The sequence below is a fragment of the Conger conger genome, chromosome 5, assembly GCF_963514075.1.
Source record: "Conger conger chromosome 5, fConCon1.1, whole genome shotgun sequence".
NCBI classification, from domain to species: Eukaryota; Metazoa; Chordata; class Actinopteri; order Anguilliformes; family Congridae; genus Conger; species Conger conger.
The window spans coordinates 60,338,134-60,364,615 of record NC_083764.1 but is presented as its reverse complement, the minus strand read 5'-3'; the positions used below and the strand labels follow the sequence as shown (position 1 = coordinate 60,364,615).

At 43.2% G+C, this 26,482-nt stretch overlaps 1 protein-coding gene across 5 annotated transcripts; it reads left to right on the top strand.

The window, feature by feature from the left end:
* The first annotated feature begins 2,379 nt into the window (after positions 1–2,379).
* On the top strand, positions 2,380–16,432 carry LOC133128612 (LIM domain transcription factor LMO4.2-like). Of its 5 annotated transcripts, none has more exons than XM_061242274.1 (5): positions 2,380–2,833; positions 5,323–5,569; positions 11,867–11,963; positions 12,542–12,697; positions 15,534–16,432. In XM_061242274.1, exons 2-5 carry the CDS (start codon positions 5,334–5,336, stop codon positions 15,540–15,542), a joined length of 498 nt encoding a protein of 165 aa, XP_061098258.1. In that variant the 5' UTR covers positions 2,380–2,833; positions 5,323–5,333; the 3' UTR covers positions 15,543–16,432. The 5 variants fall into 5 exon arrangements, with proteins under 5 accessions (XP_061098258.1, XP_061098255.1, XP_061098259.1 ...); XM_061242271.1 differs by having other exon boundaries at positions 5,205–5,569; XM_061242275.1 differs by lacking the exon at positions 2,380–2,833 and adding an exon at positions 3,155–3,680.
* The last annotated feature ends 10,050 nt before the right edge of the window (positions 16,433–26,482 follow it).

Sequence of the window (26,482 nt, the reverse complement as noted above, 5' to 3'; positions counted from 1 at the left end):
AGCCTTGCACTTCATTAACATGGAGCCGGGGCAGTGTAGTAGAAGGATATCAATACAGCGGACCAGAGCTCCCGTCTCTCAGCCTCGCTGGAAGGTTACAAAAGCCTCCGCTGGCAACGGTCGGGGACCGCAATGTGACTTGCTTAGAAAATGCTACAAGACAACAGAGAGAACACAAACAAGGGGAATTTCATTTCCATCGGGATGCTCCGCGCCCCTGCCATCATCCGCCTCTGTCATATTGCTGAGGAAAGAGAGTCATTTTTCATGGAAGCTCATTAAGAGTCACGATGAACAAACAAAGATTCCCCCTTTGAGGCCGCCATTCAAAGTCATTTCTTAATTCGCTCAGTTTAAATAGTTGAGATCAATTCATTAGCCCTTGATGAGGACAGCATTCTTTACAATCTCTGTTTTGTCCTCACTCGTGCGGTTGGGGACAGCAGGCTGGGTAAGGAGAATGGCACTCAAACCAAGGTGGAATTGTATTGCCTTTGCTGATGAGAAATAAGGATACTTTTTTCGCAGTCTGGGAGGAACTGGGACAATTAAACCATTAATACTGGCAGTGGGAGAGTCATTAAACACTCGCTGTCTTTTAATGAACCCTGGGACCGGATATAACAATGCCGTGTTGGGAATCTGGGAAGGAGTTTTCGGATTCAAGCTTTGAAAGTCACCTAACTTTTGAAATACACAAATACATTTCTCAGCATTCCATATACATCGTGTGTGTGTGTGTGTGTGTGTGTGTGTGTGTGTGTGTGAGTGTGTGTGTGTGTGTGTGTGCAAGTAGTGCAATTTAAATACACTTTTCGCACCATTTTCTGCAAACTCTAGAGACTGTTGTGTGTGAAATCCCAGGAGATCAGCAGTTTCTGAGCTACTCAATCCACTCAATTAGTCCACGGTCAAAGTCACTTAGATCACATTCCTTCCCCATTCTGACATTTGTTCAGAAAATCCTTGACCATGTCTGCATGCTTTTATGTATTCAGTTGCTACCACATGATCGGCTGATTACATATTTGCATTAACAAGCTGGTATACATGTATACCTAATAAAGTGATCACTGACTGTACATAGAGGTACTGGACATAAAGGTGGAAATACTACTTTCAAGTCACTTAATAGGGCATTGTGATGCCATGCACCACCAGAAGGGCTTGTATCTGCCATGGCATACCAGCATCTTGGGCTTGGCAGGAAGGATGTACCAGCCATCGTGCATGGTCAAGTCATCCAGCTCAGGTCTTGTTAAAGGAGGTGGACAACACTGCCTCAGACTTTGTCCCAGAATCTCCCTTAAATGCTCGATTGGGTACAGATCTGGTGTCTGGCGTATGGATACCAGTGTTATGCTCATCAAACTATTGGGTGTCCACACATGCTCTGTGGCTAGGGGCACTGTTATCCCACCAGGAAATAAATGCTACGACAAGGGGGTGAAGGCATGTCCTCTGACTCAGCATCATCGTTGTAAAAATAGTGGGGGGAAAAAACCCAAAACAAAAAAACTGTTTTTTAAACTTTTAACTTTTTTTAAATAACGTAATAATTAACATTTCTTCGTGGCAAACAAATCAGTCGTTTTTCAATGCATTTGCGATCCCACTCATTGACAGGTGATGGCGCCATTGTGAAGGTTCAAGAGGAAATAAAATACTGAAACTAGGTGAAATTGTACCTTCGTTTCTACTCTGAAACAACATTGCTAAGACGTAGAGAAACGCGATGCAATTTTTTTTTTTACTGATACGTTGTTTGTCTGGTTCATATGAAACGTTGAGACTTTATCGGTGTTGACAAATGATGAAAGAAATGATGAAGAAATTATAATAAAACGATCGTCTAAATAATTAGCCTGCATCCCGGTGGATGCAAATGAAGGACTTTCATATAGTTAGCCTAAACAGACGTAAACAGGAATATTCTCAACATTCTCAGAATGTATAGCCTACTTGAATTTACCTTTAAAAAAATACCCCAAAAGAAAACGTATTTTATTTTAGTTTTAGTTTTTGTGAAGCAAAAGTATTCTGTACCATGCATTTTGGAATCACATTTGGAAGCACGCGGTGTAATTGGAGCGATTCAGCCTAATGACATGAAAGCATGTTCTTCTGCAGGACTATCACGTTCCAATGGGGCAGGTGTATCGATAGGGTATACAGCACACAGAATACGGTAGACGGCACGGCAGGCAACTTCGACCTCTATTTTTCCCCCTTTAGTTGGTGTACCCAAATCAATTTCAGGTATTTCTGATTGGGCGGTTTTATTATTTCGCCTGCATGGGTCGAGCAGAGATTGGTTCACGGAAGATTTACGTCATCCTCCCAGAAGAGATGTACTTGAGATTTTCTTTCTGTCACTAACACATGTAGCAGCAGGAGAGCACTGCAGAGCATACGTTTGTGTGGGAAAAACGACAGGACATTTCGCTCACATTTTCAGAGGCAGAAAAATAGCTAGCTCGCTCCTACATGGGAAATGATGCCCTGCGTATTGCAGAACATTTTTTTCAAGGACATCCACAGGACTCTTTTGAAACAACAACAATAAAAGGATCGCGGAAACCACTGGAAATACAGTCTAGAAACCCAATTCGCCCGACTTAAATTACAACTGGCTATAGTGTGAACGATCTTCCGAAGGACTTTATCTGAACGGACTGGTACCTTGTTTCACCAGTTTTCAATTTGAGTGCAAGTAGTGTCATTTTTTGTAAGAAACTCATTTTTACTGTCGTAAAATCAAATCCACGTCGCTAACATTGAGCTAAGAGCAGTGCGCAACGATTCGGGCTCTGCATTTTAAGGAGGCAAAGAGGTACGTGTTTTTCCCCTTGAATTCCAAATGCAATGTGTTCACTTTTATGACGTATAGCCTACATTCTAAGTGAATGTGATACTATAGCCTATTCTCAAAACAAGTGTGAAAAATATGATACGTGTTCTCAATTAGGGATCCACATGCATGTAACGCTAAACTATTCAGATAGTAGAGGAGGTTATAGTAGCAACTGGCTACGTCCCGTAGAACATATGAGCATAAAATTACGCGATGTTATCCTACCCCTGGCGTTTCAGTTGACAGGCTGAGCGTCTGGTCACGGGGTGTCGGGGACAGGGGACTAGTCTTTTTTCATTTTCCACTTCGATTATTAGGCTACCACTCCAGCTCAAGTGATTTCCTAATAGGAGAAGGTTCACGGTTTCCATTCAGTTGGAAATACATATAATGAATTCTGCGTAAATCTGTACCCGTAAAGGCACCAGAGTCTTTAAAATAGTAATTATTGTGCTTGCAGCTTTGACTCTCATTCCAGAATTGAACGATTATGTAATTGGATAAGACGCGTAAATGAAGGGCTTCTCGTGCTCGCAATTCCGCCATCCAAACTCGGAAAGAAACTTGACTATGGACCGATTGTATTTATCTATTTAGGGCCACGCTCTTTCATTAATCTCCTATAGATTTAATCAGCACTATGGTCTTGTTTGTCCGTAAGAGTCTCCGCTAATGGGGTTACTGAATGCCTTGCTCAGTGTAACGCTGTTCTCTGCCTCTAATTACCTTTCAGCAAAGATTTGGCTTCGCACGTCATGAAGTCTCTAACAAGAAATCTGAAAGGATTAAAAATTAAAATGCATTAGTTGAAGGGCGAAATTGAAAGGTGTGCATCGAATATAAATCAACACATAGCTGTACGAGCTAGTTACGTTTTCCGAGTCTAATAGGGTGCGAAGTATCAGGACGGGGAATTGAGCGTATCGAAAAGAAACTCGCTTCTTGGAAGCAATTCCTTCAAAACAAACAAATATTCAGACTATTGATTGTAGACTGTCGAGCAAAGCTCCACTTTCCGTGGCCGTCAAATTGTAATTATTTTACAACATGGATCCATTTCATATTGAACTATTAACAGCCATTGGAGCGAGGTTTAAATTCTGCAGGCAATTAACTTTTCTAATTTAAAAATGTCAGCAAAACACACTGTGTCCAGATTAATGGATCCTCTGTATTTGCTATAGTCTTTACAACTTTTATGGCTATTCAATTAGCTTCACTCCCTTTCCTGGAACGACTATCTCTAAAAGGAGCTCACATTTTCTTTCTTCCTGAAAGATTCACATTGTGCCGGTTGAAGAATTGCAGAAAGAAGAATGTTCAATTTAAAGGCAATTTGGGCCTCTCGACAAAACCAATGCTGCTTTAATTGTTCCATCACCCAGAGCCTTATCAGTAAACAGCATTCACCCGAGAGGAAGACTGAGACAACCGCAGCATTTAGATGAGCGATCAAGGACAGATTAGGGAGTGAAAAGTGGTCTAAATGTGTTTGTGTAACAGGTTAAACAAGCCCCTTAAAGCAGCAGAATCCATTTATACCTTGGATCCTGAAGCATTACCTGCATGTTGATCCATTCCAAGAGAACAGCGTTGAAATGAAGGATGGATGGAGGACAAGGTTAAGAGGTTTCAGATTGCACCCAAAACATGTAGTCTGTGCTTCTTGGAAAGCTCTTAGCTGCATGTGAACTACAAAGGCTGTGGTATGAATAGCTTCACAGTCTCACGGTAAATATCGGGGTGTAGTTCCGAGTGCTGATCCAGTGGTATTAGTGCTTTTTTTCATATTAATGAGTTGTTATTTGGCATCCAGACTCTTCCCTTGTTCTCTAGACAAAACAGAGCTTGTGTCTACATGTAGCCTATAGCACACCCATACCAAAATCGTAATGTGGCATTGAGTATACCTTTGTTGTACTAGCTGCATGCTGAGTGCTTTGAAATGCTTTTTGTATCCGCATGGCTGCATGATTTGTGACTATTTCCAAACACAATTCTGTATAACGTGTTTGAAAATGATATTATTATACACAGTTATCAATGTTTATGATTGTTGCAGGCAGCACAAACCCATGGCAACAACATGCACGTCATCCATGTTTGCAGCCAGTTGTTTATTTAAGCAGTTCATGTGTAGCACCGTGTTGAAGAGATATACAGCAGTGGTATCCTAACTAGCATTTGAACCTGCAACCTTTTTGATATGTTATTGATGGTTACTGACACCTCGCTCATAAATATCGTGAATATTATGAAGTGCAAGCCTCTTTGGTTATTGAAATATTGGACTGAGCTCTATGACCGGTCTGAGAACACGTGCCTGTTATTATCTCTAATGCCACTGTAGGTTCAACAGACACTCCCCGGGAGGAGAGGGCCAAGATCCAGGCACTTGTGGGGACGGCGGATTTGCCCGTGACCCCTGACCCCCCGTCTCTAACCCATGTCCGCTCTGATTGGTGAAGGTACAGACACTATGGTGAACCCTGGCGGCAGCGCCCAGCCTCCCCCGGGTGGGGCGGGCACTCTCCCCTGGAAAAGGTGCGCGGGGTGCGGGGGCAAGATCGCCGACCGCTTCCTCCTCTATGCCATGGACAGCTACTGGCACAGCCGCTGTCTCAAGTGCTCGTGTTGCCAGGCCCAGCTGGGGGAGATCGGCACGTCCTGCTACACCAAAAGCGGCATGATACTCTGCAGAAACGACTACATCCGGTGAGACGGCCTGTGCGCACACACTCACGCCGCACGCACGCGCACACGCGCGCACACGGGCGTACACGCGCGGGCGCGCACGCAAACGGAGCCGCGGTCGATGGTGTCTCGCTTACAAACCGCCCCTCGAGTGAAATTGAAAAATAAAACAGAGGGTGCACGATCACTTCAGTTTGGAGTTGCTCAGGGGTACTGGTTGAATTTAGCACACACGTACTGTAGTCTCCTTTCAGAGAAGGGCATTTTGATGCACTGTGCCAAAGGCCTTCCAGATCAGGGGTGCTTTCTATTATAAATGAAAAGCTACAGATCAGGATTGTGAAGGCTTCTTGCGTGTCTTTGGTTATAATGAACAAGATGCCCTTTTTAGATAAGGAGCAAAGTTTATGAGGCACTAGTAAGCTGTGGAAGGGTTGACCACTTCATGAACGGCTGATGGGTCAGACTCTCAAATCATCCCATTAAGACATCAGTTTAAGCTCCTTCCTGGATCAATATTTTAAAGGCCAAGTTGTCAGGAAACGAGATGAAAGAGACCTCTAATCCTCAGCGGCTATGCATCATTTCATAGCGCAAGCTCTTCCTGAGGGCAAAATACAACCTGAAAAAACAACATGCAACTATGATACTAAGAAACGTAGAAAATAAAAGCTATGATATGAATTGCCTTTTTAACTGCACATGAGTGTTGATTTGTGGACGTCAGTAGGTTTCATCAGAGAAAGGCTTGAAGGCTTGAGAAGATACTTAAGAAGGTTGAATACTCGATTTCGGAATGTTTCAACAGATCAGGACTCCGCGGTAGCAAATATGAATCAAGAAAAAAATAAACAGAAACAGTTATTATTTCTGCCTGCGAGTGGAATAAGGGTGGATAAGAGTGCTTCTGATATATGTGGAGAGCCGCACATATTTCTGACCTCATTAGTGTAAAACGATGAAGTTAGAGAGCATTTTGTTGTTTTGATATCATCTTCTACTGGAGTGCAATTTCAATCAGCCAAATGGAAACAAAAGCACGTGGGACTGGGGGGGAAAAAAAACCGAAGCAACTCTTAAGAAAACTAATTTCGCTAAGTGAGGAGAAACCAGCATGCAAAAGTGCTCCCCTAAATTGTTTTGAGGTGATAGAAACACCTTATTTCAGTCACATTTCTCTTCATTACTTGGTTTCCTCAAGCCAGGATGCCTCAGTAGGGAATGTAAACCGAGTTGCAGTTCGTGTTGGCAGGTGTGATGTCCATCAGAAAAGCACCTAAGGCTGTCCTGTGAAAAAACCCAATACTTCAGTTACAAATTAGCATACTGATGTAATCTGAGTTTGAAATTAATCATAACGCTTTGGAACAAAGCCTAGAAGTGAATGAAAATTACCCCCAGGGGTTGTTGGATACAGCGAGCACACAACAAACAGTACGGCTTGGGCCAAACTGTTCTCTTATAGCGAGAATAGAGATATAACGTTATCCCTCTATTATCTTCTGCACTATTGTAGTAGTGCCTCACACTAAATACAGCAGGTTGAGTTAACCTTATCTCATATACAACCAACACATCATGGATTCATTTACCGGTGCGTCTAACAGTATATGTGTGGGCTCTTTCAGGTTAGCTGAGATGAGTGCCAATTAATAGCACAGCAGCACCGGTGGGTTTCCCTGATCGTGCAGAGTCAGCAGTCCGAGCTGACGCTCTATTTGAAACAACCTGCCTGGAAGGAGTCAGAATTCGGAAAGTCCCAGCAGTGGCCCCGTCAGGCGCTGGGGTGCCTCTGCTGTAATGGGTCTGCAGCCTCATTAAAACCCGGGGGAAACGTGGGTGCACCTCCTCCCCCATAATGAGAGGCTGACGGGTGGAGGAGCAAAGCTTAAACAACAGTCGCAGGCGTGTGATGTGAGCAGAGGCTTAAAAAAGGGAGAAGAAGAAGAAAAAAAAGAAAAAAACGGCTGACAGTGAGTCCACACAATTAAAAGCTTTAATTAGTGCCTTCTCCATTTTCTGTTTAGTCCTGATGGGTTTTATCTAATGAGATCTGGTCCCCGGCTTGGATCTGCTCAGAATGACGTGTCCAAAATGAATGAGAGCCGCATCGCAAACAAAACATTTAATTAAGAAAATTGGCTTTTGAGAGAGAGAGAAAGAGAGAGAGAGAGAGAGAGGGAGAGAGAGAGAGAGAGAGAGAGAGAGAGAGAGAGAGAGAGAGGAGGGGATTATTATGAGGGCAAGTTGCCTGTGGGCTTTAAAGGCACAGCCTCATTTTTGTAATGGATTATGAATTTGCCACAGTGGTGTAAATAATATAGTAATGCTTACCCACGTTTATTAATCTGCAAATGCAAAGCGCTCACAGATTGATCGGATGCAATAAGGAAATGCATTGCCTACATCACCCCTAATGAAAAATGTCCATGACCTAAGATGATACCGTGTTGTCCCACACAAAGTCACTGGTTTAAAGTATCACACGCGCAGCGGAGAATAGGCTAACCGTATTAGCTCTGTGTTACAGTTTAGAGCCTCCCCTTGTGCCATCTGATCTTCTACACTAGTCTTAATATATACAAATACTATGTGTCAGAGATGTCCGTTTTTATCATTAAACTTAGTCAGGCCTATTTAGTGTTGATTTATGTAGTGCTGTCGTTAGCCAGTTATTTTTATTTTTTTTAAGGGTGTAAGACGAACCTTGCAAGGGAATTAATTTAGCTAGCAATCATGCGGATGCAAGATCCTGTGAATGCTGTCCCTTTAATTGAATAGGCTAGGTAATTAAATGGCACTTTTCCAATAGAATGTGCGAGGTAAATCTAATAGTCGGTTATTTAATATCACTTCGAAGTCTGCCCGCTCAAGCACCTTGACAGCTCAGGAGCATGTGAACTATTAGCTGGGAAAAACCGGGATCTCAAAAATTAATTAAATCGCATGCAATTTAGGGGGAACGTTTATCTTGATTTGTCATAACAGAATTAATTCAAGGCCTCCAATCCACTCGGGGCCAGATCTGTTTCTCTGAATTAAGCTAGCTTAATTTGGTGGATTCCCCCCCCCCCCCTCCCCTCTCTGTGCCCCTCCCCCACCATCCCTCTCCCCGGCTGTACATGCCATTATGCAAAGCTCCTGAGCATCAACATCTCCCTGCGCCTTTAATGCATGCCGGCTGATGTTTGTGTCGCATCTTTAGTGTGCCACGTTTCTCACATTAATTTTGAATTAGTTTCATATTCTATTAAAGCTGTCAAGAAAGAGAAAATGTCTGTATTGGCAAAAAAAACAAGTCCAAAGAACCCCCTTCCCCCTCAGTAAGCGTTTACAGTATTTTCCATGCATATACTTTGCACATGTTCTACATTGCTGGCAAATACATATGTATGGAAATTGTGTTACACATGGAGAATGTTGGAATTATATTTTTTTAGTAAACTATACATGCAACAATTTACAATGTTTACAAGAGTACCACATTGTGTATGTTATTGATTGTATATGGCTGAACTAGAAATGACCCCATGGAATCGCTGATTCCAAGCACAGAAACTGAAACCAATTATGTCATCACAATTAGAGTCCCCTGGACTTAATTATCTTGACCTGGGGTATCTTTCCCCAGCACGAGAGTTCAAGAGAGGGGCACATTAGCCTGGACACACAAACCGGTTTGGCTGCCATGTGACCCAATGGAACACCTGAAGCCTGCAGACTTTTAAATGATCTCTAGTGGCATGGATGCATATATACACTCAGTGAGCACTTTATTAGGTATTTTTTAGACTTATTTTTTAGACTTATTAGTCTTCTGCTGCTGTAGCCTATCCACTTAGAGGTTTGAAGCGTTGTGTGTTCAGAGATGCTCTTCTGCATACCACTGCTGTAATGTGTGGTTATTTGCGTTACTGTCACCTACCTGTCTGCTTTGGCAGTCTGGCCCTTCTCCTCTGACCTCTCTCATTAACAACATGTTTCTGCCCACAGAACTGCTGCTCACTGGATGTTTTTTGTTTCTCGCAGCATTCTCTGCAAATTCTAGAGATGTTGTGCGTAAAAAAATCCCAGGAGATCAGCAGTTTCTCAGATATTCAAACCACCCTGTCAGGCACCAACAACTATTTCATGGTCAAAGTCACTTAGATCACATTTCCTCCCCACTCTGACATTTGGTCAGAAAAACAGCTGAACCTCTTGACCATGTCTGCATGCTTGTATGCATTTAGTTACTGCCACATGATTGGCTGATTACATATTTGCATTAACAAGCTGGTATACATGTATACCTAATAAAGTGGTCAGTGAGTGTATGTCAATAGTAGTGCCTTGAAAGAAGCACTGATAAAAATGAGGTATACCTAATTTGTCAAATGTAATATTGACCGTAGTGCATAGTAACCATATTCACTGTTTAGCTTTATTGAAACCAACATATCATATTGCTTACTATTCATTTTCTAGTTGGGCAGTGTGGAATGGATGATTCATACTATAATAATGGATTAATTTAGGAAAATATAATTTAAAGAAATGTAGGCCTATAACATGTTGGTTGTAGAACAAGCCTTTCCCAGTGATGTCTATCTCCCCCCAAAAAACCGCTCCTGTCTGTTCTGCTCTGGTTTTTCCAATTTTGCTACCAAGTGTTGACGTGTCACAGATCTGAAACTAATTACTTTGGAAATGGACTTTTGATTGAACTCTCTGAATCGATGCAGGGGCAACATTTGCCTCTCAAGCTTCCCGTTGAAAGGCGTTGTGGGGGCAGTCTTGCCGTGCTCTCCGTTGCTCCCATCGATAAGTTTAATAACGACTCGCCGGCGTTTTTCAGTCACACGGCGGCGGCAAATTAGTGCCTGGCTCGTGTCAAACGTCCGCCGTCCGATCGTAACGACGGTGTAAAAACACGGCCTTCGCGGGATGTTCGCCGCGTCGCATACGGCACGCTCTTCACGTGCATCGCCATCGAAACGCCCGTGTTTTCATCTTATTTTCCTGTGGCTGATTGTTTTTTTTTTTTTTCTTTTTTTTTTTTTTTTCTTCCCTGACTCCTCCCGAACGTGGTGCGTTATATTAAAACCAGATGCACTTTTATGTGTTCATTAAAGCAAAATCCTTGTTTAAATGCGTGCAGGGTAACACTACACCAGTCTCCCCCTCCCCCCCACCTCCCCCCCCTGCTCCCTCTCTCCCCCAAGCATGTCAGATGCTGTGGTCTTATTTGATTGCACAGGAAAACTGCGGTGATGGAGCAAACACCCACTGAGATACGATGACAAATGGGGCCAGATCCCAGTAAATTACTTTCTGCTCAAATCGAAATTTCATTCAGTTTGTTGCTGGCCAAGATGAAGTAATCTAAATTGTGGACTCCAAAAGCAGATAGAGGGAAGTTAGAGCAAGCATTTCATTATCAAGGGAGGGAGGGAAGACAGGGAGAGAGAGAGAGAGAGGGAGGGAGGGAGAGAGAGAAGGTTAGGATGAAAGAGATGAGCAGGAGCAAATCTAAAGTGTTGACACCATGATTGAAAAGGTTAACCCATGCACGTTATATATATCAAGCTGGGTAGCGAAGACTCACTAATGGAAACGCACCTCTGTCAGAGCTTTTTGCGCGGGTTTCTCGTGGCAGAAGGCACGGCTCCTCCCTCGGATGTACAATCAAATCCCCCTCTTTCTCTGATTGCCTGTGTTACAGGGTTATTATCAGAATGCAGAATATACGCTAAAGTCAATACTTAATTTCACTGCTGAAGCTCGGGGCTACAACTTTTTCATTTGCGTCCTCTTATTACCATAATTTTATTTTCCAATATGAAACATTTCAGAGTTGCATTTGTTCTTTCAGTCGTCGCAATTTCCATAGGCGTGAGATTGAACTGAGTTGGAAAAAAAAGAAAAAAGCCATTTGTTTGCTCATCGAAATGTCAGAAGGCTGCTAGTGTTTGAGTGTACATAGATGCCAGAAAGGTGTGTCAGTACATGTGTGTGAAATATAAGTCAGTGACTATGTACAGTAGGTGAATTATTCTCACTGTTATCCCCATAACAAAAACATCATTTACATTGTTATTCTAGATGGCTGATTGAAGCTAGTTTCTTAAGGGAGACCCCTGACAGAGAAGCTGCAAGTCTACATAGATCAAATCACAGTTCCTCTTGTGTCAAGATGAATAAACATAAACGTTCTCATTATATCAGAGTGGAAGAGTTATTTTAGACGCATTAGCTCAGCTTGTCCTACTGTAATGTAGCGTTGTCCAGATCATGCGTTGCGGTTGTACTTTACTGTTTTCCTGTTTTCAATTGTAGGTTATTTGGCAACAGTGGGGCGTGCAGTGCGTGTGGACAGTCCATCCCAGCCAGTGAACTGGTCATGCGGGCTCAGGGCAATGTGTACCATCTCAAGGTAAATATCGTCAAACTGAGATCGTCTTTGCGTGTTTGTGCCCTATTCGCTGAAACCTAAGAGCTGACAATTACCATACTGTTTAAAATGTGGAATAAGATTGCACTGAAATGAAGATATGAAGACGTGTTATGTGTGTTTTCCAAGTAGCAGTACCAACTGCTCTTACATTCTGGCTTCATGAGCTTAAACAAGACTTATAACATAAGACTCCAAAAGTGAGAATAAATAGCGAGTACATACCCCGATAGCTGTCTTTTTTAAGAACACATGCTAAATTGAGTTGTGCTAAGAGCCAGCAACACAATAGAAGTTATTGTGCCAGGATTCTCATTTGTTTTGTGAGTGGGTGAATGTTTATATTCAATTCCAAGTCTGTGATTTGAATAAAGCCAGTGTGGGTGTGAAGCTATGCTACCCTAAAAAACACGGCTAGCGCATAGCCTCGGAGCTAGGGTGTGTTTGTACCGACCCTCAGCAGGCCCGGAGTTCGACCTGCCCGCTCGTAGTGCGGTTCGGTGTCGTCCGGGCGCCGATAACGAGGGCCGGTCGTGACCCATCTCCCCACTGTCCCGCAGTGTTTCACGTGTTCCACCTGCCGAAACCGCCTGGTCCCCGGCGACCGGTTCCACTACATCAACGGCAGCTTGTTCTGCGAACACGACAGACCCACGGCCCTCATCAACGGCCATTTGAACTCGCTCCAGACCAACCCGCTAATGCCGGACCAGAAGGTAAAGACCGTAGCATTTTCTTCCATGTGAAAATGTGGGGGGGAGGATGCGATGAATGAATGAATACGGTTGGGGCCTCCTGCATTTTCAGGGAAGTGTACTCTGTTGCTCCCCCTATCACCCTCAGTAGTTGGTATATTCCAAGTCTGCCAAGTCCTCTCTGTACTTTCATTCTTCTGAAGAACTGTAGTATTTATGCCGGATTCAGAATTGGTTGTTACATTCTTTCACCTGAATTTTTCCTTTTGAAAGGCTATTCTCGACTGTGAAAAGCATTTTAAAATGGGGGGGGGGGGGGGGGGGAGTGTCTGTTGTACTTACAGAGTCATGAATGCGGTGTGAAATCAGCGTAATGGAAAAGAACTTAACTTGTCAAGTCTGAATTCCACAGCTTGAAAGTGTGTTCGTCCGTAAAGAGCTTCGACATGCTCCGAGAAAGTTACAGCATATTTTGGCCTCTGACGGGAGGGCAAGCGTGATTTCATATTGGCAGAAGCTAATTTGTTACAATTACTGTCAACCGCAGAAAATGAGAACTCCGCTAAAGCAAGTCTGGATGGGTTTGGAAATAAACGCTCGCCATCCCCCAGTTATTTGCATCATATTTCACGCTGATTATGTATTGATGGCATTGATTCATTTACTCTTTCCTGTGGGGATATTAAATCTTATTGACCAGAGATGAATTTTAATTTCGGATGGGTGATGGATTTTTCCATCAGTCTTGATTGCGCGCTTGACTTTTTCATCATTAGGCGAGGCGGTCTGACTCGAGGGCTCAGTTTTTTTTTGCAGAGCGACAAAATGTGTACGCAATCACTCAGTCATTTTTATGGACTCACAATGGGAACTTTATTAATATCGGCACCGTGTGGGACAGGGGGCCGTTCATAATGGTGTTTAGCTCAGGAACACCTCCAACTGTGCTCCCCTGGACTTGGTGGCACCTGGCCTATCTAAAATAAACAAAGGAGGCATTGAGGGAGCTGGAAGTCTTTAGCCCCGGTGTGTATGTCTTTTTTCTTTTTTCCCCTTTCTCTTTTTTTTTTTTTTTTTTTCCAAGAAGCAGACGGAGATAGCATTTATTGATCCGGTCTTTCGGCGCTCTTTAGCTGGTAAGGGAGAGATTGAAAGGGCCGAATTAAAAGCATAATTCGGTCCGCTCACAAAATGGAGGGCTGGGTATGTTTTTCTTTGTTGACCACGGAAGGCTAGCCGCCATGAAAGAATGCTGGAGCGGGGGTGGTGGTGGTGGGGGGGGGGTGGGGGGAACAGAAGACGCCTTTGCAGTTTAATGGTGACTAAATGTGCCTCGTGCCGCGTTGCTAGCGCAGACCGCTAGGCCTTGAGGACGAGAGCTCCATTAAGGCTCCCCTCGCATTAGAAGCTTTGCACGACCTCAGACACTTTCCAACGCTGCGGCTAAGAGCGCGCCGCGTTTAAATTGAAAGCCCATGCATTATCCATCTTAATTTGAAATGTCTGTTTAAGCCTCAGCTTCTCTTCCAACTACGGGTTCGGCGTGGTAAATATGAGGTCTCATTGCTTATTTATGCGCCGACATCTATTGTAGTGAAAACAGCTGAATTATTGATGTTAAAATGCAATTGGAATATTGGGTTCAGCACTTTAATTATCGAGAGGAACGCTTTCAAAAACAAACGGCTACCTTCCCGCGCTGAAGCGCCGTGTTTTTATGGCTCGTGGATGCTCCTCGGAGTTCAGACAATAATAACGCGACTAAGCTCGCCGCATTAGGATCCATTGTTTAAACGGTGAATAAGTGATGGCCTTTATCATTCATTAGATTGGATGGCAGTTATCAATTTGCCCTTTCACTCATTCCGGCAAATTCCGCTCGCCTTTCTGAGGGGCAACCTATAATTCATAAGATCAGATACCGAAGTAATAACAGGGTAATGGAGCCATCTTATAGCGGGGATGCATACGTTTCCCTATTTGTCGACGATGGTATTATGTGCAATTTCGCAGTGACATAATTGGTGTTGCCTGTGTCTGTGTCATCACAGGACATGTCATTAAGTAGGCTTGCCCTTTGTTCAGGACAGACAAATTACCTTTCCCTCATCGAGCCCCGACCCAGGGGAATTGGACCCCTCTGCCTCAGTCATTTTAATTAGCCTGAAAATTGGAGCCACAATCACTGGTAGATCCATGGCTTCTTAACTCATTTGATGAAATTGGGAAAGCAAACTTCCCTGGAAACTAAAAAACAAGGCAAACGAGGGGAAAATAAGTTGGTGAGCATGTTAGAGATAGGGGGGAAAACAATTCTGAAACAAAGCAAATTGTCTTTGTTCTGCGCTGCCTCTCTGCTTCACAGGAACGGAACACCCCGAGGGGGTTTGTGTCACAGTGTTTTTGAAATTGCTGAAAAAATGCTGTCTTTATAAATGTACACCAAAGACCGTACAAAGGAGATAGACACCAGATGGCTGCCACAGCCCTGCTGATCAATAGATAAAATGAGGCTTGAATGTAGCTGGCAATGGATGATGTCATCATCCTGACTTCATTAAAACAAACAAAATGGAGGTGCAGAAACTTTGAAGAGTGAAGGCTGCGTGTGATATAACATTTGGCTTGTCCTCGATGAAGGAAACCGAATTCTTCTCATTTTTTTGAGCATGACATACTGTAAACTTCCTGTTATATCAGCAGCGTGATATAGAGAGATCCTCCTTTCTTCCAAAGTGAGCCAAAGCTGACTTGAGTGTGGGTAGTTGAAAGGGAATGGCTGCTGGAATAACGTCTTCTGTTGCCGTTTCTCTACGCCGTGTTCCACAGTCAGAATGCTCTCCTCTGTCGTCCGCAGGTGTGTTAGAGGGACAGATCGCCCGCCTTCGCTTCTGCCCTCCCTCATCATCACTCACAAGTCTCCGCACTCCTGCCAAAAACCTGCCGCCCCCCCCCCCCCCCCCCGCCTCTCCCTCAACACCCCGAAAATTCCCTTTTGCTTGAGCTCCTCTGCGGACGGACGTGACGGAGGTGGGAGATTGAGGACTCTGTGAACCTGGACTAATGGACGACTGTTCTGCAAACGGGGAGAGAGAGAGAGAGAGAAAAAAATGGAACGGAGAGAAAGAAAGAGGGAGCCTAACCTGAGGAAGAGAGAATGAAAAATGACAAATGACGCTAATTAAGTGCAGCTTTTCAATCTGCATCATACCGCCATTAACACGTAATGGGGGGCGCTGACCTGTGTTTTTTTTCCCCTTCCTCCAGCTTCCAGCCCCTCCCCCCGCTCACACAGACCGCTTTTCTTTACCTCCTCATATTTCCTTTTTCTATATTTTTAGTGCTGTAAAGGGAATTTGTTTAATTTCAGAATTTGGGGAATTTGTGGAAATTGAATCATAAATACTTTGTGTATCTGTAAAATACCATGTATGTATGCATGTAAAGTGGTTTTTGTCCCAATGTGGCTACACTCCTGTCCGGACACACTGCACCCCTTCCTCTGATCTAAGTCTGTCCCACCTCCCCCACCCCACCCCATCCCCAAAAAAAAAACACCCAGCTCCTGGGCTAAAAAAACAAAACAAAAAAAAATCTGTCGCTTTCGGCCGATAATGTAGAGATTTTCACCAACCTATAAATGCTGAATGAAAAATAAATCTATTTGTGATATTTTCAGATACATTTGCTCAATTATTGTGTATTTAAGTAATAAAATTTCAAAAGAGAAAACCCATCCTTCCTGTTTCCATTTAATGCCCAGATGGTCTGCATTTTTTTTCTCGGTGTAATTGATACTCATAATCATTCAATTCAACTCCTATGTTAGTTACCACCTTTCAGACGCTCTCTTCTTTTTCCCCTGAACAGATCTACTGTAGAATCAGAACGTTTTTTACAGTATACCACAGTATACCACAGTATGTGTACAGTATGTGCGTCATATGTCAACCGAGATATGTTGTCTTTTAAAAAAAATTCTATTCAGTCTATTTTTTCTTGTGGCTATCCTTGATTATATTTCTAAAGCTCAGCCTTTGCATAAAAGTCCCCCATTTCCTGTTTATGAATAAGCAAGGAAACCGTATGCATACTGTAATCAGAACTTCAAAGCCGGTCTAGTGTCTAAGCATTTCTCCCCAGGAAACACTTCATTACCGATGCTACCTTTTATCAACGCTAAAACAACGCCACTATTCAGTCCATTTCTGAAAGCATTCGCTAAGCTTTCGGGGGTAGAGCCGAGGGCTGAATGATGCTGAACCTGCATGCCCGCTGATTAATGCTAATAATGGATACGTAATTGAAACATGGTAAACATAAAGAGGCATTTTCTCCCCCCAACAAATGCTATTCATCCGTCTAATATTGTGTCCTAATGGAGGAAATGTCTTTTGAAGGTTTAATTACTGCAGGAAGACAGAGACGTGACTATTTGAGGTAAATGGATGTGCTATTTGCAAAACAAATTGCCATTAGAACCCAAAGCAGACAAAGATGATGTTATAGAGGGTACTTGTGTTTTTTTTTGTTTTTTTGTTCTGTCTTGTCTTTGCATTAACTTTGACAATATGACTAAAGCTGTAGTTTTGCTGCACCTATGTACTGAAATCACAGCTGAAATTGTGTGACCTACATTTTTATTAGTACATATTGCATTTCTACCATTTTTAAAGGGTTCCCACCAGTCCATGGATTTAGCACAAACCTTAATATACTTTTTAAAAATGATTATATGGAAAATATAACACATTTCAAAGGTGTCCTTAACAAAATTTCTCTGGAATTAATAGATTTCTCGCATTAGCATTGCATTATTTTTCATGCATGTGAAATGAATAATCTTCATGCATTATTATTATAGTAATTTGCCAATGTATATATTCACTCAGTGATCACTTTATTAGGTAGACCTGTACACAAGCTTGTTAATGTAAATACGTAATCATCCAATCATGTGGCAGCAACTAATTGCATGAACGCATGCAGATGTGGTAAAGAGGTTCAGCTATTTTTCAGACCAAATGTCAGAATGGGGGAAGAAATGTGATCCAAGTGACTTTAACTGCGGAATGATTGTTGGTGCCAGGTTTGAATATCTCATAAACTGCTGACCACCTGGGATATTCACCCACAACAGTCTCTAGAGTTTACAGAGAATGGTGTGAAAAACAAAAAAAAACATCCAGTGAGCAGGATTTCTGTCGGAAGAAATGCATTGCTAATGAGAGAGGTCAGAGAAGAAGGGCGAGACTGGTTGAAGCTGACAGGAAGGTGACAGTAACACAAATAACCACACATTACAACACACCACAACAGCGGTATGCAGAACAGCATCTCTGAACACACAACACGTCAAACATCTAAGTGGATAGGCTACAGCAGAAGTCTAAAAAACAAGTCTAATAAATACCTAATAAAGTGCTCACTGAGTGCAGTTTATATTTTTAAAAAATAGTTGTGAAATTGATGAGAAGCGGGTGAGATTGAGAATGAGAAGCGGACCTTGTGCAGTGTGTCGCCCTGGTTCTCGTGCATTCTCCATTCTCTCCACTGATTTTGAATACACCTGGGAGAATGACACCCAGGAAGAGTGTCTGTTAGCAGATATGAAGCATTACGCAATCTTCTGGGCCAAGGTTATTAGGGAGGTGTGTGTGTCTGTGCATCTGGTTCAACGCTTTCCTGGGACTTTGTTCCCAAATACATTCTCCCATTTTGTACTACAGAAATAGTATTGGTAAATTATTTCCCATAATGAAGCATAACATAACATAATGGTGAGAACAGGCCATTCAGGCCAGCAGTGCTCACCTTATCCTACCACTAAAGTGTACAGTATCTACTGTAATGTTCAGTTTACCTAAACGCTAGATAGTAGCTAGCACCGTATCAAGCCTCATGGTCTTGAAAGCCCCAGAGTCTCTACCTCCACTGCATGACCTGGTAAGCCGTTCCACACAGCGAGCACTTTCCGTGTGAAAGGTATGCAGCAGGCTGTAAGGCAGGATCACTGTAAGGTAATCTAAAAGCTTTTGGTGAAATGACCCCTGTGCCTATTCAATGAGCCTGTCTAATGCATAGGTGGACAAAAAAACGGGACGTTTGCCGGTTTGGAATGAAAAGGAACGCACTTTGCCCCAAGCCACAGGTTCAGTGTCCACTGTGGAATTGGAAACCTATTTGAGGAGACTGGAATCCATACTCTGCATTAATGATTCACCAGGTGTCATGCGTTTGTCCAAGAAAGAAACGGCTTTTTCAACAACACAGCTGGCTAATGATTTGAAATCAAGGCTCAGAGTCAAACCAGTCCTATAAGCATTTATTGGTCACTCATTAGCCTGCTATGAATGTGGTACTTTCACACATAATGAACAGACAGTTGGCATAAGCGGAAATGACAGCTTACATCCGTATTGATAGATAACTGAGGCACTGTCCACAGATCTCGCAGCATTAATAATGACCGCAATAATGATGTACTGTACAAATGAATGCAATTGGGAGATTTGCCATCACTGTGCAGGATAAGTATAATATATTTGTATTATAAGGTATTTTTAATATGTCTGTCAACATGTCTTGAAAACATGTAATGGGATGTAAAATGTCTCTTATCTGTTACATTACACATATTTATATATAAATGATATACACTGGCAGCATTGCATCAACTTAACTTTTAGTTTAACATTTAGACCACCTTTACCTCCCTGTGGCCATAAATAGAGTGATTATTGCAACCAAACCTGCATCTGGTGTCAAATGAATTCTCGGCAGATTTTCAACCTTTATTTTTTTTTTAGCTGCTCAAAAACGTGTAGGCACTTGCATTCAGCTGTTCAACATTTGCTTTCAGAGCATTGGCAGCTACTGCCAGCCTTCCACAGACCTATTTGGCAAGGCAATTTGCAACTTTTTTTCCTGTGAATATGATCCTAATTAGCTATTGTAATGCCATCTGTTAATCTTAACTAATTTAGCAGCAAGTTCGGAAAGCACTTCTTTACTTTTAAACCTACAGGATTACAGATGCCATTCCAGTGACTGTAATCTGCATTCAAGAGCTGCTATCCTTTGCTTTGAAATGTTAAATGGCAACGTCTTATGGATCTGAGGTATGCACAATAACAGATCATACATACTGTACTGTAATGTTGCATGCATGCCTACGGGAAAGCTTTCTTTACACAAGAGCCATTTTAAGAAACTGTAATGAGGACATGGATAAGTTTTGATGGGTCTTCTACTTAGGGGAGCTAAGCAACACACTATTGTGCTTGATTATTATGTGGTTGCTTCTATATTTATTCATATTGCACCAGATTGTAAATTGATCAAATGTAAACATATAAGTCACATGTTTCAGCTACATATAAAATGGCTGCCAATTTTAAGCCGTACTGTAAGGAACAGAACCCCGAAACGTCCAGACAGTTAGGCCTAAGTTAAGTTCTATAAAATAATAATAAGTAAATAAGTAAATCTAAATAAGTTTTATATATTAAATAATGATTCCTGGAAATATTCCATAATACAGTATTGAGTATTTGGTTTATTTTTCTTTTTGTCCAGCATTTAGAGGCTCCACTGTCTATTAAAACTGATTGACATTTATATGAATATTGTTGCAGCATACACAGTTGTCACACAAAATGTCTGCACAACAACATACTAAGCACAATATACTAAGAGAAAATTTATTCTATAACATGTATGGGAATTGGGAGACCTGATTTTAGACCTTTGGCATTCATAACGTTCTAGTCTATAGCATTTACAGTAGATTGGCTGTGTAGGACTACTTCCCTGTTTTAGAACATGACATGCATACGAAATGCAAGGAAATCTGATTACTAAGGGTTCTTGTCCAACACTCTTCTGAGATGTCTGCTCACAACTTAAAATGATGCCTTCGCCGTGGAGCCCAGCTACTTAGCAGGGTGTTCGGTGACATTGTAAGAGACATGCAAATATTAGGTGGGCAATTAAGGACAGTGTTGTTTTCCCTGAAGTGTAAGGTAATACGTTTGGGTCCATTATGTACTGAGGACACTAATGCACCAGGACTATGGTTATTCTGTTTTTAGTTAAAAGGGTGTATTTTGGGTGTGTACTGTGTACTGCAAATGGAAAACAGCACAGTGAACCACCCTATTGCTCACCTTTTCACTTGTACCTCAGCAATGACATTTTTTTTTTCATGACAAAGTGGGGACTGCTTTTCATTGCAGAACTGAGAAGAAATTATTCAATGTCCTTTAAGCACTTCACAAATCACAGAAGAAAACAATAACTTGGCACAATGCAGAATATTTGTATTCCTGGAAAAACAAAGCAAATGCAACAAAATAAGAAAAATCCTAAATGAATACTGAGCAGGAATGCAGACCTGGCCCAGTCTGCCCCAATCAAATGATCTCTGGTTTGCCTCCAACTTGCTTGCACAGCTATCAGGGCAAAATGTGTCATCTCATTTTAGGCTGTGTGTTTGTGTGTGTGGGTTTAGTAAGTTCAAGGTGAACCAAAAACCATGATCTCGTGTCTCATATGGACCATGCCAATGCCAGCTGTGGCCAACAGCCACATGATAGCGTTGCCATGGGAGAGGGAGGGTTTGAGTTGAGATGTCTCATCAGAGACCCCTTCTGGCCATTAGTGGACCTGCAGTCTGTCTGCACAAGCTGCACATGAAAGGTTCTCCTCTGGCTCGATGTCACTGTGAGCTTGGACTACGGGGTGAAATAAGCAGTGGGTTTCCATCACGTGTTCCGGAAGACTGCACCGGACCGCACAGACTTGCCAAATTGGGGAGAACATAGGTTTAAAATGAAAAAGACAAACACAAGAGTTTATTTATTACATGTACTTGCACCGTGTTAAAATCAATAGACAGGAACAAGGTGCAACGACCGTGGAACTGTACGGTAAGAGGTCTCTGGCTTCGCAGGATTTCAAAGGTCAACCATTTAAAAGGTAATCAAATCAATGTTCTCTCTTCACCTCTTAACTCCTTGCTTTGGAAAGTCTGCTCCTTTCTGCAATTGCTCCAGTGGTCTATTTCCTTGCAGTCCGCGTTGCCCGGCTCCTACTTTGTATTGACCACAAAAAGACCCCATTGATCGTACAAACAGCAAACACTCCGTGTTCATCGAGGGACGGACTACCTCTGTCTCTTGTTAGACTCATGAAAAGGATTTTTGTGCTCCCTCCCTCTGTAGCCATTTTAGCAAAGACTGTGCCAACAATGATAATGCATTTAGCAAGCTGTGCAGTACCAAGGCCACTCAGTACACTCTGTTAAGTGCTGGGTTAGTGTGTGTTTCTAAGTGCTGAAAGCTCTGTGGGACACGTGGGGAACCCTGTTGAGAACCCAGGAAAATGAAACTGCTTGTGGAGGAAAAGGCTCAAAAATAAGTAAACTCAAGATACAGTCATACCTTGCTGCATGTAACATACTCACCCAACACTGCAAAAAAATCTTTGTATGATTTATATAACCATGTTAACATGTTATAAAGGTAACAGTGCAACGCTTGGGGTCCTAGATCTTGGATCGAGGTGTGCCGTGTTATGGGTGGATGTGGTGTTCCGAAGCTCTGCCTGTCTGTCAGCAGCATAGCATACAGAACACACCCAACCAACTTCTCTGGCAATGCTGAAATTTGTTTTGCTAACTCCCTTCAACAACAAATACTTGGCTCACATTCACACACCACAAACAGGATTTCAAAAGAAAAGACGGTGTGTACATTAAGAGAAAAAAAAACAAATCAAACTGGAATGAAGGTATTAGAAACGTGCAAACAAAATTCATAAATATGATAATGTACGTAAGCAAATACATTTTTGGTCATTTATATGCAAACACGCTTTAGAAGTGTTTGGTTTTCTAGATTGCTGTACAGTATTGGCTGGATAGAAAATGATTTGCAGCAACTTAAATCATTATACAACAGAAAACACACAACCTTTCTTGATACATCAACACATGACACATGTTACACAGGGAGAAAAGGAACGATGAGGTGTATATTGAAACGGATGGAAATGTAGTATTGTTAAGGTTCTGCTTGGTTTCTCAGAACCTGGGGCTATTAGCCTTAAATGCCAAGCTCATGAAAATATACCAGTGCCCACAAACTGACTCTGCCTCTAACATATAACCACAGCAATCAGAAGCAGAACAGGTTTGACATACGGATTGGAGAGCATTCTCAAATATAGACAATGACATATCAATACAAACATAATTCCTTGCAGTCAGGGAACTTGATCCTAGCTTTAATTAGTTATGAAATACATGAAAAACGAAAAAATATTTTGCACAATAGAGATTTATGTCTCTTTTGGAGTTAAAGTAGTTGATGGAGGGCCACAAAGAGTTAAAGAGCGTTTTGTAATTTATTACTTGCAGTGCTTTCTTATTTAAGGGTGTGAATTTGTATTGGCATTTAGACAAAGTCTGTTTTACAATGGTGATAGTCACTGTGCTAAAAGCCCCTACTCACATGTGAGTAAGACATATCGTAATGGAGAGACTAATATCAGAATCTATAGCTTATGACTGACCTTAAAAACCCCTGTGTGGTTTCATACTGTACATGCTATTCACAACCCATTGAATGCAATGGCAGAGCAGCACACTGGACAGTAGTGAAATTAACTGTACAACTGCAGAGGTCACAAAGGGGGCCCCAGCGCTATTAAACCGCAGAAAAATGCCCTTGTGATGGAAAAGACCGTTTGGTCTTATCGAAGCAGGAAGACTGCGGTGGCGGGCGGGAGAGGAATTTTCATTCCCATTCCTTTCGGTGTCAGCTGGGCTTCAGCGCATTACAAGGCCGAACAAGCATACTCCATTCAAATTAAGATAATGACTTTTGAATGAATAGCAATTACACCCGTGTGTTAATTGAAAATAGCCTTTACTGGGCGAGCCTTAATAGAACAAGCACTCGTGGGCTGTATGCAGTATGAGTGTGCTGCAACATTTCACTCATAAATGGATCTCATGGAACTGTAGTGCGCTGAGGAAACCACTTCATAATAGTCAGTAGAAAAAGCTTTAGCGGCCACACTAAATGTATTTTACTATATATATATATATATATATATATATATATATATATATATATATATATCACCAAGCACATTATTAGGTATATATTACTTAGTTCTTTTTTTAAAAGACTTCTAAAAGCTTCTGTAGCGTATCCACTTAGAGTTATGATGTGTTGTATGTTCAGAGATGCTCTTCTGCGTATCACTGTTGTAATGTGTGGTTATTTGCATTTGTGTCACCTTCCTGTCAGCTTTGACCAGTCTGGCCCTTCTCCTCTGACCTTCCTCTTTTCTCACAATTCTCTGCAAACTCTAGAGACTGTTGTGCGTGAAAATCACAGGCGATCAGCAGATTGTGAGATACTCAAACCACCAGTATATATATATATATATATATATATATATATATATATACTGTATATATACTGTATATTGAATCGCCAAAAGGTGAATAAAATAAATTACAAAAAACCTAAATGTTACTGAGTGTGCATGCATGTGTTTGTGCATGTGTGTGGGTGCATGCATGTGTTTGTGCATGTGTGTGGGTGCATGCGTGCCTGTGTGTGTGAGACAGAGACAGTGTGTGAGAGTGTATGTGTATATGCACGTGCATGTCTGCGCATGCATATTCATGTGTGTCGGTGTGTGTGTGTGTGTGTGTGTGTGTGTGTGTGTGTGCATGCGTACGAATGTCTTTGATGTTCCCACCATTAAATGACAGTAAATCAGAGCAGGTCTCCTGAAGTGACTCCATTAGACCACACAGTCTGTGCAATTACAGCGAGGGGAATGTGATCTGCTTAGAATCGCCTCTCCTTCCCCCGCCCTGTCTCCTTCACATATTTCGTCCAGATCTGAACCTTCCCCCTAAGACCACTTAGGTTCTAAACGTGACCCCGTCTGGGTTCTGCTCAGCAGGCACAGATGACTAAGCTCGGCCATAATTTCAGCAAAGTTTCATTAGAGTCCGGCACTGTTCCTCATTAGCCATGTCCTGTTAGCATGAACTTTTTGCAACTTTAGAATCTTGACTTTTGTGTGACTTGCATTTTGCGTGTTTTAACAAACATAAAAAATATCGGACCTGCCGAATGGAAAGCTAAAACTTATAAAAAATATTAGAAAAGAAATGTCGAAAATATAGTTGTTTTCCAATTAATAATTTCTACTTCCTTGGTTCAGTTCGGCAAAGTTGTTTACTTTTACGTTCTGCGGACATTGCAGACATCGGAATCCGGACGAGCGACCCAAATTAGACGGCGCCGGCCCGCCTTCCATCAGAATGAACGCTCGGCGCCGACGTCGACGCCAGACGGACCCTGGGAACGCGTTTCCCCACAGCAGCGCACCCACCTTCATCAGCCGCGCCGCGGCGTCGGGGCGAGAGAGTATCTGTACTCCTGTGCGGCCTAATCCCGGGGTTCTAATCCCGGTGTAGCCACAATAAGATCCGCACAGCCGCTGGGCCCTTGAGCAAGGCCCTTAACCCTGCGTTGCTCCAGGGGAGGATTGTCTCCTGCTTAGTCTAATCAACTGTACGTCGCTCTGGATAAGAGCGTCTGCCAAATGCCAATAATGTAATGTAATGTAGTACCTGCGTTGCCGGAACGGAGGCGGGAAGTCCGGGGGTGCTCTGGAGGACGCAGCCTGGGCACGGGGAGATGGCCTTTAAGCAGATGTTGCTCTGGTGCTGCCACTTCCCCCCCCCCCCTGTCACCGAATCCATTAAAGCGGCCCTGGCACTGAGCCGGGCCCCGGACCGTACGGGGGCCCCCGCCGGCGTCAGGAGCCGTTTCACAAGGACGGGGAGGGACAGCGGCGCAGCGTGGCAGGCCCGATAACGGGGCCTCCCGTGGATCTGAGAGCCGGAGACTCGCACCTGCGCCTCCAGCCCAATCGGCGCTCAGCGAGGCGGACGCTAGCGGAAGCCGGATCGCGTCCCTGACGCCATCCTCCGGGAAACGCCCCCGGAAATAAGCGTGGTGGCTCGTGGGCGCTGGCGCTTCTGTCGCACTGCGCTGGTCCGAGGCGCCTGGAACGAATCGTACGCAGCGAATCGTACGCAGCGAATCGTACGCAGCGATTCGCGCGCAGCGGTGATTCGATTCCGGCGCACGGTGGTCTTCTGACTCATTCATCACGGCCAATTAAGAGCCCATAGTGTCACCGTACACGCTGGTGAGCAAGAGGAGAAGGTCAAGACGCCGGGGCGCTAGATCGGAGTGACGCATCGCTCCTGCGGCCGCCGGGGCTGTGTTTTCCGAACGGTTGTTTCGAGTTCTGATGCAAATCACCATTTCTCAAGGCGTTACCAAGGACATAGGCATGAAGGTTTTCTGCAGGAGTACCAGGGTGGGATTATCGCCCTGCAGTACAGCAGGGACCACAAGCGCCGCAAAAGGCAAGATGACTAATTTCACTGTCATTCTGACTTTTAGCTGTCCAAGGGCATGGCTGGGGGGCGCTGTTTTAATGCATCTGTCTTCGGCCATTATAGGCTGTCATATGAACCCGATGAGTCACACGTTCGACAAGTCCCAGAGCCTCGGCCAGTGCAGAGACACAGGCAGCTGCTATTAAGGATTTTCATCCTGCATAAATGACTGGCTCGTCGTACGGCAGTCGGAGGGTCGCCGGTTCGATTGCCACGCTGGGCATGTCGAGGTGTCTGTGAGCAAGACACCTAACCTCCCCACCTGACGACCACCCCACCCCACCTGGATGGTACCTTGCATG